Source organism: Chenopodium album, chromosome 27 (genome assembly GCF_948465745.1).
Source record: "Chenopodium album chromosome 27, dcCheAlbu1.1, whole genome shotgun sequence".
NCBI classification, from domain to species: Eukaryota; Viridiplantae; Streptophyta; class Magnoliopsida; order Caryophyllales; family Amaranthaceae; genus Chenopodium; species Chenopodium album.
Genome location: NC_137860.1, coordinates 6,847,968 through 6,862,410, shown reverse-complemented (window position 1 = coordinate 6,862,410; position 14,443 = coordinate 6,847,968). Strand labels below are relative to the sequence as shown.

Here is a 14,443-nt window from a genome sequence, read left to right as displayed (position 1 = left end):
CCACCAGTGACCCACCCCTAGTAGAGACCCACCGTGGCTGCTCATCTCTCTCTTCCCTTTGTTTTTTTTTTATTTTGCTTAAATTTATTAATTTTTTTTATGTTTTGATTTTATAGTATGAATATTATAATAATAGTATCAAATTTATGATTTTGATGGTTTATACTTTATAGTTTCAGTTTAAAATTGTGTTTTAAATTTTCAGATTTTATAATTTATAAACCTAGGGTTTTAATTTATGAAAGATGGGATTTTTAAGGGTTCTTATATAAATTGATTTGGGACTTTTATATATCTAGTGATTCTATGGATTAATTAAGCATAAAAGTGATGTTTTAGTGAAGTTTTGAAGCTAAGGGTTTATAATAAATCTAAAATGCTGGAATTTTGCCTAAAGTATTATTTTTGGTGTTTTATAAAAAGGGTATAATTACCCATTAAAGAAGAGTGTAATTAAGGGTTTTAAGATCATTTTCAGATTATTTTAAGTTGTTTAAAGTGAGTGTAAGTTGCTGGAAATTGTATATATACAAAGGTAATTAATATAGTATTATTGTCCTTTATGTAGGAAACATGGTTCGGGAATTGTTGTAATGTACTCAGCTATTTTAAGAGCTTATTTGAGGTATGTACGCGTACTCGGAAATTTATTAAGCGTGTAGAAACATGCTAGGATTTACTTAATTAATTCCAAGTTAGTGTCATGTTAGGAATTGGTTGGAATGGTTGAATTGAAATGAGATTGGTGATTTGAATTGGAATGATTGAATTGAGAATGCTTTTGATGGATTATTTGTGAAGCATGATTGGTTGAAATAAATTATTTATTGGAATTGGAAATATTGGAATATCCATAATTTTACTATTGGCTCATTTGAAGGTTTATTTAATTAAACTAAAATGTTTCATTTGGTTTGGAATATTGAAAAGGAATTTTATTATGGTTCATATAATTTTTATTGATGCTATAAGCATGAGGAAAGAGCTATTTAAGTGTCTTTGTACATGAGGAATAAATTATATTTTTGGTGCCTTAGTGCACTTAAGGTGTTCCTAACACCGAGGGATAGGAATTTTGGCGCATTATGCGTTTAAGATGTCTTTGACACCGAGGTAGATTAAAAAGGATTCAACATTAATTATTATGTGGTCACTAATTATTTAAGAATTAAATTGGCATGTTTAATTGTTTGAATAATTATAATGATTGAATGTGTTATTGTTTGAGAGTCATCACCAAGTCTAATAATATGTAAAACAACGTAAAGTGAAAGAGATTACGCACTAAAACTCTTGGAACGTATATACCTTGAGTATGAACACATGGGGGGATTTATGGGGTTTTATATTTAACCATAATTTCTATTGGGAGTACAGGACGCTGCATGTTCCTTTTTATTATTATGTGCAGGAATTCCGCCCCTTACTAGTGGTTCTTTTATACTGGCACGGTTAGCTCCCATGTTAGTACCCCTTTATTGGGGCAGCTTAGGGGGGAAACCCGTTCAATGCGTAATCAAGCTAAATAAATAAATTAGTTATTTATTGGATGGTCATGTTGTATGTTGTGTGTTTGTAAACAGGTGCAACACGGTAAGTTGTGTGATGATAGGGTGAAAGCATGTTGGTGTGTTTTGTTTACGCTTACGTACTCAACATTGTTGATTGTGTGTTTGTATATTTGTTTGGCCTTATCTTTACTTTGGCCCTACGACGACCCATTTCTAATGGCGAGTAGTAGGGACAAGTAGAGAGGAGCTTTTCAGGTGATGAGGCATATTCATGATGGGGCATGAGTAAAGAGCGAATCATGCTTAGTTTCCATAAGATTACGATGTGATTTATTGCTTTAGTTATTTTATATTATGCTTGTGAGACTAACGCAAAGGTTTTTAAGTTTCTTTGGTTTTAATAAGGGCCTACAATGGTTCCTAGTTGTAGGTTAACTTCGTTTGACTTAACTTTCATTTTGGTTGACTATATAGTTGACTTGTTTTGAATGTTTTTAAAGATAGTCTTCCGCTGTGTGTCTTTGATAATTGCCTTAGCTGTTTTCACGGTGGCGGTAATGTCTTAGATTTTCCTATTTTGAGTTTTTAAAAGAGCAAAACGGGTATTTTAAAGGAAAGGAATTTCTAGGGTGTTACACTAAAGAGCATAATATCTCCCATATTTTTGTTGAAGGTGATAATCTAACTGTTATTAATATTTTACAGGCTCTTTATAATTGCCCGTGGAAGCTTCAGCTGTTGATGGATGATGTCAAGAACAATTTGGATTCTTCTTCTTCAAGTCCCAGCATATCTACTGTGAAGGAAATCGAGCAACAAATTATGTTGCCTCTCTTGGATATTCCACTCCGACACACCAAGATATAAACCCTTTTATGGATAGCAAGTTTTCTTAATTTTTTTTATTTTTAGATAGATTAGGGCACAGTCTTGCGAGAAGACATTCCTAATCAGCATATCCTATGTATCTTACTCCTTAAAATAAAACAAATTACGATTAATTTTAAATCAAAATCCCTTAAAAAAAAAGAAATCAAATAAAAAAAAATTGACAAGCAGTCTTAAATATTACTCTTCAATTCAACTAAATAGTAGTAGATAAAAACACAAATTTTTAGCTAATAATATAGGTTGCACGATAACATGTATTTACACGGATACGGGTACGAAATAGATCAGATATGAGAAAACGTCAATCTAAATGTAGGGTACATGGGTCGGTACATATGTTAGAATTCATTTACACGAACTGCACTTAGAATCAAAATATATGCAAATATTACAAGATTATCAAATTAATCAACATAAAGTACTTGCCTAATTAATTTCGGTTTCCACCAATTGGTATTACATACACCATGGTGCACCAGGCCCAGCATGCGCCCAACAAACGGAGCGCAGACAAACAATCCACGCCCAACTAAAGAAACCCAGACACCGATCCACACCCAACACACGTGATTCGGTTTTTTTTAAATAACCATTCTAAATTATAAACCGCCATTTTATTTTCGCCAAATTCATGTTCATCTACTAGATAAACGTGAATTGTTCATCTTAAGGGTATTTTCCGTAAATACACAAACCATTGAGGTCCTACAGGTAAGTTCGTACAGGATGACAAAGCTTTTTTGTGCCAAGTAGATTTAGCACAGTCATTGACTTGGCAGTTACGCCGTTTGAAATATAGAAGTAACGGAGAGTATTCATTGTCAAATACACAAATCACCGTTAGGGTATATCGTATAGGATCAATCAACTAGATCTGCTGGAGCCAGTTAATCCAAAAATACATACACACCCGCCAGACAGCTTCTCGAGCTTTGTAATCAGGTGGAGAAAGCTAGGTAAGTCGAATTTCGTCGTTATTGATTGGTATTGCAATTGAAATGTGGAAAATAATTTTATGTTCGCAATCTGTCAAAATTGATTATTTATTGGAATTGAAATGTTTGGAAAGGGATATTAATTGATGGCATATCTGTCGATTTAACTGTATTAGGAATAATGGGGAAGAGGGTGCGAGGAGATGTGGAGAAAGACTTAGCAATAGAGGTATGGATTTAGTAGTTGATCGTTGGTCGAATTTGTACTTATATCGTAGGACTGAGGATCAATAATAAAAAGTAACTGTGCGATGTTCAAATAAGTTGATAGAGTTACATCCTGGGTTATTCAAGGTAAAGAGTAAACGAATTGGTGTTGTTCAATAAGCTATAATGCGCAATTGATGGGTAATTTCATCTTGCAGGACGATAATTTGAGCAGGGGAGGGGTTGTGAAGGCTAAAGGGCAAGTTCTGAAGGAACAATCGCTTTCAATTTGTAGGGTACGTCGGTTTAATTTATTCAAATATGCAGTTAGCATTAGACACTTTGCATAAGGAATATGGAGCAGTTTATAGGACGAACTTAAAGTACCAGATCAATACTTAATTTAATTAGTGTCCATTGTCCATGTTCTTTTATAGCAGATTAGTCATATCGAGTTTATATAGTTCTTCGAACTAGTGCAATTAATTTTTTAATTATGTCAGCAGGCATGTAATTGTTAGTAGGCCATGATATTTCAATGTTCTTAGACCTATCTGTATTCTGTTTTCAGCCTCCGAATATAAGCTGTCGCATTCAGTCATTTGGTCGTATATGTAAGAAATTTGATGTCAAACGGAGTAGATGGGTGTCGGAGATGGGTTTTGGGGGACTTCTTCATTTTGTTTCAGACATGCATTTACCGAGAAAGCTAGCATATTGGGTAATGAGTAGAATAGATCCATTCAATAAGAGCTTGATTGCTCCCGATGGCCGTGTGTTTTCCTTTTCTAAGAACCAGATTCGTTGGATACTAGGAATCCCAAATGGATGTAAGGTGGTGCCAACTTGTAAACTGTTAACTAAAGAAGTTCGCCAAAAAGTGCAGAATGTGGTACTAAAATATGGTAGTTCATGGAAGACTAAGTCAAGTAGAGGGTGTGGGTGGGTTTACACATCGATTAGTATTCCAGTAACAACTCAAATGATGGATAGACTTGAGGGTGAATTTGCTGATGAAGAAGAAGAAGAGTTCAAGACATTATTTCTAATTTTTGCGTTGCACATGATGTTGTGTCCTACACAATCACCCCGACTCGCCAGTGATTTATTATCAGCCTTGAGTTGTGTCATGGACTGTGTAGAGTATGATTGGTGTGATTTGGTGTTAAAGAAATTAATGGATAGTGTATCTAGCTTTTCCCGTCGTTTTTATGCAAATGGATTTGCAGGTGGATGTGGTGGTTGTGCAATATTTGTTGTGGTAAGTAAGTCTTTATACTAAAACTTGATTAAGATGAATTTCATTAAGCACACATAACAGCTGGGTAAATTAATGATTGTGTTTTGCGTTTGCAGATATTTTACCTAGATCGTCTTGATAGGCAGCCCGTTCAGTGGGATGTCTTCCCGAGGATCAAGGTGTGGAACATGAAGCAAATTGGATTAGCTGCAAAGGCTGATCGCAAACATTCTGGAGACTACGGGAGGCTAGGGGTGAGAACAAAACCTGGTTTAGTTGTCATGTTAGGCGCATGTGCTGTTGGTAATAATTTTGGTCTGATTTACAAGGAACTTACCTGGGTGCAGGTGCTAGATGTTGCCTACGGAGAAACCCACTGTAGGATAGCAAGGGATAATGAAGCTCCTAATGGAATTGTGGTGTATAATGTGTGTTTCTTTACTATTTTCTGTGATTATTTTAACACAATGGAATAGTAATTTCAATTACTTTTCTGGCCTTATGAGGTTACTCAGTATATATATCTTGGTTTTGTGTAGGATGTAGCAGGTTTAATTGTCTCAAATACTGAACGTAGGAGATGCGCAATGGTGAATGCAAGAGCGAAGCGTAGAACTAGCTGTGGTCACAGTGTTAATCCTGAGAATTCATATGCCATTGCTAAAATTGAGGAGTAACACTTGTAGGACGTCGAAGGATGTTGTATGGTTGATGTTGTGGATTTGTGGTAATCAGTTTTTTTATATGTAAGAGAGTAATAATATGTGTACTATTGCCTTTGTAACATTATTCATAGTCTCATACACAACCAATGATTACAATCATTATCAATGGAATACGCGTTGGTACATATTTGTTTAATTGCTCATATATTGAACGGCCTACGGCATCATTGTTTAATTGTTTTACTAGGTGGAGTGGGCTGATACTTAATGGGCCTAATTGTTAATCTACTATGTTCCCTTTTGTTTATCGAACTTCATATATGGTATACCTTTTACTTAGATTTCGGTGTCGGAATTCATAATACACTGTAATTGCTGAATTGGTCTTATGCACCTAAGCTAAGATAGGTGCAGCAAGGGGAAGGGGAAGGCCCAAAAGGCATGGCCCAATTTAATAAACCATACGACATATCCGCGATCCGCCATACTCAACCCTACAATCTACAAAATGAACATTTAGTAAATAACCGTGAGCATATATAATTATATTTCTTCAAATTTTTATGTTGTATATAATTATATTAATTATATTTTAAATGAGCATATATAATTTGAAATATTTATAATTTAAATGTGTGTTGTTCGTGAAATTTTATTCAAATCAGTTTATACATATGTTGCCTTTGCGAAACTAATGATCATATTTTGTATTCTTATGTTCATTTTCTCCAAAGATAATGTTCATTTTGTGTTGTTGTTACTCCTATTTTAAGGTGCATGAGTGTGCACCTACGAATACGCGCTAATTGAGTCATTGTTATGGGGAATCCGGTTGATTCTTGGCCGAGGCCCATGGGTTGGGCCATTAGTGACATAAGCCCAATAACATATCATATATTTTAGATGATTGAATATAAGAAAGTGATTAATACCAAGAGTTGGTCAAATAACATTATTTTGGCGTTATTTGAATGACAAAGTTATGAACAATGATTAATTGGACTTAGTAACATCATGGAAAACAGAATACGCGAAAGTGATTTGAAATTGTATTTGATCTAAAGATGAGTATATGACATTAATTTTGGAAATACTCTAAGGTCAATAGTTGTGCAAATGACATTATTGTTTGGCTAATTTCATATAGAGTTACATAGCTGATTAAACTTCGGTATGAATAATGAATGATTGGACTTAGTAAATCATGACGTATTGAATATATGAAAGTCATTAGAAAATCTCTATACTCTAAACTTGATTACATGACATTATTTTTCATCCATCTCATAGAAAGTTAAATTGTTTATTAAACTCCATGATCTTCAACACACTTAACAAAGTCTTGAAAATTTATTAAAGTAATTACGCAAATCATCGTGCTCACATTGGCATAGTTTGAGAATAAATGAGGATTGAATTAAGAAGTTAAAGGCTAAGACAATCACACAACTTGCTAATTCTCAAACTTAGGACTACAAACATGGCAAACGATGCATTAAACACTTGCTCCAATTTCCTTTTTCCTTTACTTATATATTTGGTCCATTACAGTCCCTCCGTGTCATAATGTTAATCCCATATACTATTTTGGGCGTTTCAAAAAGATATACCCAAAATTGAATATATTTCATTTACAATTTGATTTATTTTTGGAATTAATAAGTTGTGGATTGATGACATGACTCTAAGTAAGGAAACAATGACCTTAGATTATGCAATTGTGACTTGTGATTTCCTAATAAAAAATTTAAAAAGTTAAATAAGATAAACTAATTATGAATTATGTTGCACGTTATTGTTAGATTTCAAATATATTTCTTTTCTTCTTTTATGTGATTGATTCCACATGGGACTAACATTAATTTCAAATATATTTCTTTTCTTACCAACACTCTATCTCCAATTTCTCATAACAATACATGCTTGGAGGAAAGTAGCTTTGACAAAGTCATTACCTTATAAGGGAAATTACAATAATACACCTAAATATCTCCATAGTATATTATCAATCTCCGATTTCTCGTAAAACTTAGCGCATGGAGAAACGTAGCAAGTATTTATAAACGGAATGGATTGTGCAATACTAGCTTTGCCGTATTCACTACCTCATACAACAAAATTTAAAAAATGCACTCAAATATCTGCTCTACTTTCGTATTGGGAAAGCTGTTACAATACTTAATCAAATTTTCTCACCTAGTGGTCGTAACATATATTCTCTCTCCTTCAGTTCTCTCCACCACTTTTGCATTATATTAAAACTTAATTCTTCCACCATCCGTCCTATCACCTTATTTTATTAATTTCTCTAATTTCTCGTACAACTCCGCACATGGGGGAATGGAGTAATTATTTTGAAACGGAGGGTGTACAATACTAGCTGTTGTACACTCATTACCTTATACGGGCGTTTTAAAAAAAAATACAGTTTATGCAACGACTAATTAGTAGGGGTGATTGTTCTGTTTGCAGTTTGGATTACAGACAAAGCCCCCCACACCAATTCGATTTACTTCGGTTTTTGAAATCTCAATCCGAATCCACACAGGATTAATATTCGATCGAATCCAATCCTAACCGATTAAAATTATTCGGTTATTCAAATTAGAATATAAAAAAATTATTCAGTTTGGTTTTTATTTCCGTTCGATTTTAATCCGAATTACTTTCACCGCCATTCCTTATAACATTAGATTTACAATTCACAACCACCTCATTAAAAAGTTGCATGTGTTTAGTTGTTGCATGCACTCTATATATACTGCACTCTTAGTACCATTCACAAAACTCAGCAGCACCCAATCCCAGTATCCCAGCTCCTAATCTTTCCCTTTTTACCCTTTTTCCAAGATGCCTCGAAGGGCAATGACCAAATGTCACACCCCTGCTCTTTTGTGTTTTGATCCTCCTACTGGACTAGTTCCGGAGTTTGAATTTACGCAATATGAGTATCTCGTTGGTACTGAGGACGGGGAAATCTTGGCAACACTGTCCCTACAAACAATTTCTGAAATAATACTCCGTCCAAACACCTCAGACCACGATATATTTACCACAACCCTAATGCGACGTTCTGGCACCAATGACCCTCCTAGACCCGCCCATATCCCAAACATGCTTGATACCTACCCTGTTAGGTGTGAATTCCAAACTTTCATGCAATGGTGTCTTGGTACACTTCCACCATCCTCATATAACCCTGAACATTTAAGACCAGCCTTCCACTTGCTAGACCCTAAGCAAGAATTGAACTTTGATGCTCCAGTCTGGGAGCTAGATTACGCCTCGATACGCTTGTGTGTCGGTTCTTACACTGACACCTTCCAGATCTGTAAGGTACCTCCTTTTCCACACATCCTCCACGTGCGAATTGCATCTGGGACCCTTGGTAAGTCTGGTATGGGTTATCATAAGGTTGATCTAACCCCCTTTGAAGGTGCAGTTGCAAAGGAAGTCATCTCAGGTCCTTATGGAAATATTCCTCCAGATTCTATTGTATGCTGTTGGAATGTTAGAGGAATGGGAAGGCCCACCCTAATTGAGAACTTTAACACTTTGTACAAGATTCATAAGCCCGCCATTGTTATCATGCTTGAAATTAGGCAAGGTTATGAAACTGTCAAGATGATAGTCAGAGAGCTAGTAGGTGAATATTCATTCAGGCATTCTGAGACCGAAATTGGTGTTTGCGGCGGTGTCGTTTATCTTTGGAGGCCAGAAGTGGTAGTTCCGGTGACCAAACGGGTGTACTCAACTTCTGTTAAAGCCGACGTCTACTTTAAGGTATAACATTTTTATTACTCGAATCACAACCCATTTCTCATAAAAATATACACAATTAACTAGTTATTATTATTTTTTTATGTCATTACAGGGACATCCAAGGTCTAGGCATTGTTTGTTTGACTGAAGGGCTTCTCATGTTGCTGGGAAATTCAATTTCATGCTATTTTCGTACCCATTGTCGGTTGTTTTAATTTCATGTGGAAATGATGTGGTTGCAACATTAGTTTATTATCTATGTGTCATCTGATATTATAACAATAAACGTGGTGTTAGCGTTAAATGAATTCCATTATTGCAATTGGTGTGTTATATTATTTTGCTTAACAATTTAGAAATTAACCATTTCATTGTATTTTAAACTAATTGAGCACGATACTACACAAATAAAACATTGTTAACCAAACACATAAATTTGCAACATTAGAACGTGTAAATTACCACGACATTGATACAGCAGTACGATTCCTACTAGCTTATTGGATTAATAGATGCTTGGGGCTGTCTGAACCCCAAGAGACCGTTTCTTTCACACAATTAACCCCTTAAAAAATGCTACAACAAAAGATAACAATAGCACAAAGGTTAATATGGTGTTGCGCTTGTTTAGTGACATGTTTTCTTCACATAACTTGGTGTTGAGAGAAGAGCATTTGACAATTTCATCCTTTAATCTCATATTCTCCTCCATTAACTCATCATTCTTAGCAAGAATGATTTGTAGATTACCTTGTACACCTTCTGCAATGTTGTTGCATATGCCATCAACCCCAGTTTCCCACTTGAAAAACCCACAATCTCTGTTTCTATCCTGTAACAAATATTACCAAATACATTAGTATGATTCCATAATTTCAGTACAATATCCAACAATTCTGCATGCCTTACCTGCCAATATGGACACCCAAGGAAGGCTCGACCTGTGTTGACACCTTTTCTTACGATTGACATCTTGGCTGGAATACCGTGTCGACATTCAACTGTTTTGCGCTAGATCCCGTAGACCAAGATTGAGATGCCATGGCATGAGATAAGTGTAGGGATGAGGTATAATGTTCACAAACTAATATCAATTGTTCTCTGGTAAAGTGTAAACAGGGGGAAGTCACACTTTATATTGTTTAGTACAAGATCTATCCCTAGCGAAATAAAATAGAAATTTGATAGTGACTGTAGTTCGTTGGCTTGTAAAAAACGATAACCACATACAGTAACTCCAGCAATTTTTAGAAGCCTTTTTATTTTGAAAGTTACAAAAACAAGAGCTATTTCTAAAAAAATAGCTTACCTAAAAAATGGTTATTTGGAATTTAATGCACAATGCTCAACTACTCTTAAATCTTAACCTATGATATGTTTTGTACATACTTTTATTTAGTCCTGTAGCAGATTTTTTTTTTTTTTTTTTATGTTTTTGTCCTTTTTTTGTAAAACAAACTAATTATTTTATAAATCCTTTTTTTTTCTTTTTTATTTTGTAAGAGAATAAACAAAAAAATAAGTAATCCTGGACAGGATGTGGAGTGACTGAATAAGCTGTACGAGCCACGTTCTCAGCTAGCTTATTCCGCAAGACTTTGAACAATATTACTGAGTACATTGTAACGACATGCTTATTTGAATATGTTTAGGTGTTGAATGACATACACTTAATTTAACAAGGACAATACGGACAAATGAGGGATTGTAACGGATAATGACAAATAAACAATGAAATTACCGAAAATATTTAGAACGATGTTGTGTAACAAGTTACCTTGTGAGAACCATTAAGGTAAGAGTTGAGGGATTAAGTTAATAAATAAAAAATAAATTTTTACAAGTTCTCGTAAGAACTACGAAGGTAAAAAAGGATAGCGGATTATTTGAGCCTTTGTATGATGAAGTTAATTAATAAATGTAATAGTAAATAAAAAAAATAACAGAGGAAATGCTGCTCGTGGGTCTCGAAACGATGTTCATTGAACAGAACTAATATGCCTCGACCACTATGCTACCAAGCACATATGTTTATTCTTTGCAATGTATAATATTTACAACTGTTTTGGTTTTTTTGATATAGGGCACGTGATCCACCATGCCCAAGGGTGGGTCCGCCACTTTTCATGGTGTTGCTGTCGAGGAAATTTTAATAAGGGTATCACTAGCAGGATGAAATCAATCTCGGAAATAACTAGGAACTTAGAATAGGCCTTATGAACACGTGTTTGTGTGGGGGTGGGGGTACAGGGGGGGGGCCGTTGTGACCCATGCTAGTGGCAACATGTGTTACACATATATTACTAGTTGTATTCAACGTCTAGACCCGACTGAGGTTCCAAATTTTTTAAGACACGAGAGCAAAACCGTCCGATGCACCTATTGTTAAAATGTTGTGATTAAAACTTTTGATAAATTAAAGTTGCCAAATCGTGTAGTTAGTTTAGCTAAGCGTTCGAATATGAAAAGTAAATATTATATTTTAATTAAGAAAGCAAAACCGTCCGATGCACCTATTTTTAAATTATAAAAGCAATTACAAAATCCTTCGGCGTTACATTATACAACTATTATATTTCAACTATATGTTACTTGTAGAATCTGAATTCGAAAATGACTCTCTAATTAAGAACTCGAGTAACTTGTAATCCATTTAGAAGATTGGCTACATGCTTATATTTTCCTCCAAATACCAATATCCCTTTTCCAATTTCCTCTTTTGAATTTGCCCGGGAATTCGAATTTTGGGCTCCAAACAATACATATTTTTTTGGCTACTATGACGATAGGAGTGATCTCATCATTAACAGTACATATTTTTCCATAAATTTGGTGCATAAGGTTATAATTTACAACTAGATTTTGTTTTTGATTTTGTTACTGTTATCTTATTGGGGAAGTAATACAATGAACTACTCTTTGCTCTTCCAATTTAATGCAAAGTATGTTGGTAGTTGAGTTGTATTCAGATTTATTTAGAGATGTGAATGTGATATTACCTTGTGATAAAATTGCATGATTACAATAGAGGTGTAACACCCTCTACTTAAAAGCATATGAATTTTGCACTTTGATCTTCAAAAAGTGAAATTTAAGTTTTACACAACCAGTTTTCATCCCACTGTAGCTACTTGTTTCAGGGGAGTTGTAGTGCAGAAAGTGGTTCCTTATCAAATCGTAGTTAATTAAATACACTTCAATGTGGAGAACTAAGTTGCTTCTAAAACTAAGTAGGGAGTGCTTGGAAATATTAAAGGTCTTGGTAACAATCACATCAAAAATAATCTCACGTAACGGGCAGATATTTTTTCACTTATTAACACAATTACTTATTTAAGAGAAACGTACTTAGATAAATATTATGACTCTGTTTTACGGGCTTTACATGACGAGATATTTCCCAAAGAATTGATTATGTAGTCGGACACTAAACTTTGGTATAATTTTGTTTAGTAACTCACGATCCTCATTAGATTACCCTAGTAGGTACTGCCCGAGCTACCCTTGGTTTTTCAATTATTTTGACGATTTTGAATGACTTCCATTTTTTAAACAACTTATAATACTGATGGTCATTTACTAAAGTACCAAAATTAAATTAAATTACCCTTGATTATGTCCCATTCCTTTATAGTGGGAAATGAAATTAAATTACCAAATGTAAAGCACCAAAATTTTAAATTTACTAAAGGCCTCCCATTAAAAACAGTTTATCTGGGTTTGTTTCGACTACATAAAAATGAAGGAGTATTGCTCCGTTTGAACTTTGAACTATTGAATTTGCTTGGGTTTAATTGCCCCTATTTAATATAGTAAACAATTAACCCAACATAAAGAGCGGCACCCAAAAATAAAGGGTATGTAAGATATTGAAGCTGGATATTGCAATGGAAGTACTGATTGACAGCATGTAAAAAGCAAATGCGCCGCGGTTGTACAGTGTAGAGAGTAGTAGTTTAAACTTTATGCAAAGTCAGAATATTCAGAGTGTTTCTACTTTAAGTTTAAGGCAGAGTTCTCAGAGTTTAAAACCTTAAGAGGAACTCATGTAAATACCAAAATTGCCCTTCCTTTACTTTGTTAGTACAAATTCTCCAACCACTTAGATAAATTGCTTAACTAAAAAATTTGTAAACCATTAAAGATTGCCAACCACTGTAAGAGTAAAAGTACTCCATTGGACCACGTGCATCAACCCCATTGCATGTAGTAAATTTGGTAAGTGAGTAAGATTTATTGTTACAGTTACACCAATTTGAACTGCGTATCGAAACTAATTGTGTAATGACCAATTGGAGGCATACAAGTGTTAATTTCATAACCTTTTTTCGTAATGATAAACAATAACATTAAACTCCGTATGATTATTGTAATTAGTGAACCGCGTAATTTTTTAAGACATATAATTTGCGAAGATCTACATTTACGTGTGTCACATATGCCCAAGTTATAAGGCACGTCGTGTTATATAAATCATACAATGTATATAACACGTTATGTAAATCGTACAATGTATATAACACGTTATGTCCTCTATGTGCTACACCAAAATCTGACTCCATATCCGGTAATTATAGTTCGTGGAACAAACTTGTACAAGTTATGTCCTCTACGGCTAACATAAGGCAATAAGAGAATTCATATGAATTGACGACATAATATTATTATATTGAAGTGAGTGAAAAGCCTAATGTCAACTGTTATGACTCCTTACCGTTCGCTGTTTATTTGTTACCCGTATGCATGGGCTACAAGAAACATGTAGATCAAATTAGAGAAACACTACGTACGCGTGACTTAATCAACGACATCCCACTTATATCGGTTCCAGTTGATATATTAATATATCGATTATTCTAATTTGGAAGTAATTTCGGGATGGCTTCATATCTGAAAACATAACATTCCGCCAGCAAATTTTGAATGGACTATTGGATTCTATGCTCTATATATTATTGCAAACTAATGATAAATTTTAAGTGTTACGTAAAGAACGGGAATATACTAATACTACAAACAAAGTAACATTTCCCTCGCAACACTTATTGTTGTAAAATGATTAGCAAGCAAATTAATCTATTCATTATAATTTATTCTAGTTTGGGTCACTAAGAACGCCGCTCAATTGTTAGTAAATTGTGTACATTGGAAGTTTTTCTTATTTGGCTAAGTATGAGGGTGAAATTAAGCGCGGTAAACAATCAAGTTAATAAACAGTGTCCAAGCGAAGAT

The 14,443-nt window shown here is 34.3% G+C and overlaps 1 protein-coding gene across 1 annotated transcript; it reads left to right on the top strand.

Moving 5' to 3' along the window:
- The first annotated feature begins 3,625 nt into the window (after window positions 1-3,625).
- LOC145621409 (uncharacterized) lies at window positions 3,626-5,620 on the top strand. Its single transcript, XM_081676144.1, has 6 exons — window positions 3,626-3,691; window positions 3,763-3,840; window positions 4,116-4,805; window positions 4,901-5,038; window positions 5,132-5,212; window positions 5,324-5,620. The coding sequence occupies exons 3-6, from the start codon at window positions 4,200-4,202 to the stop codon at window positions 5,459-5,461; spliced, it is 963 nt and encodes a 320-aa protein (XP_081532270.1). The 5' UTR covers window positions 3,626-3,691; window positions 3,763-3,840; window positions 4,116-4,199; the 3' UTR covers window positions 5,462-5,620.
- The last annotated feature ends 8,823 nt before the right edge of the window (window positions 5,621-14,443 follow it).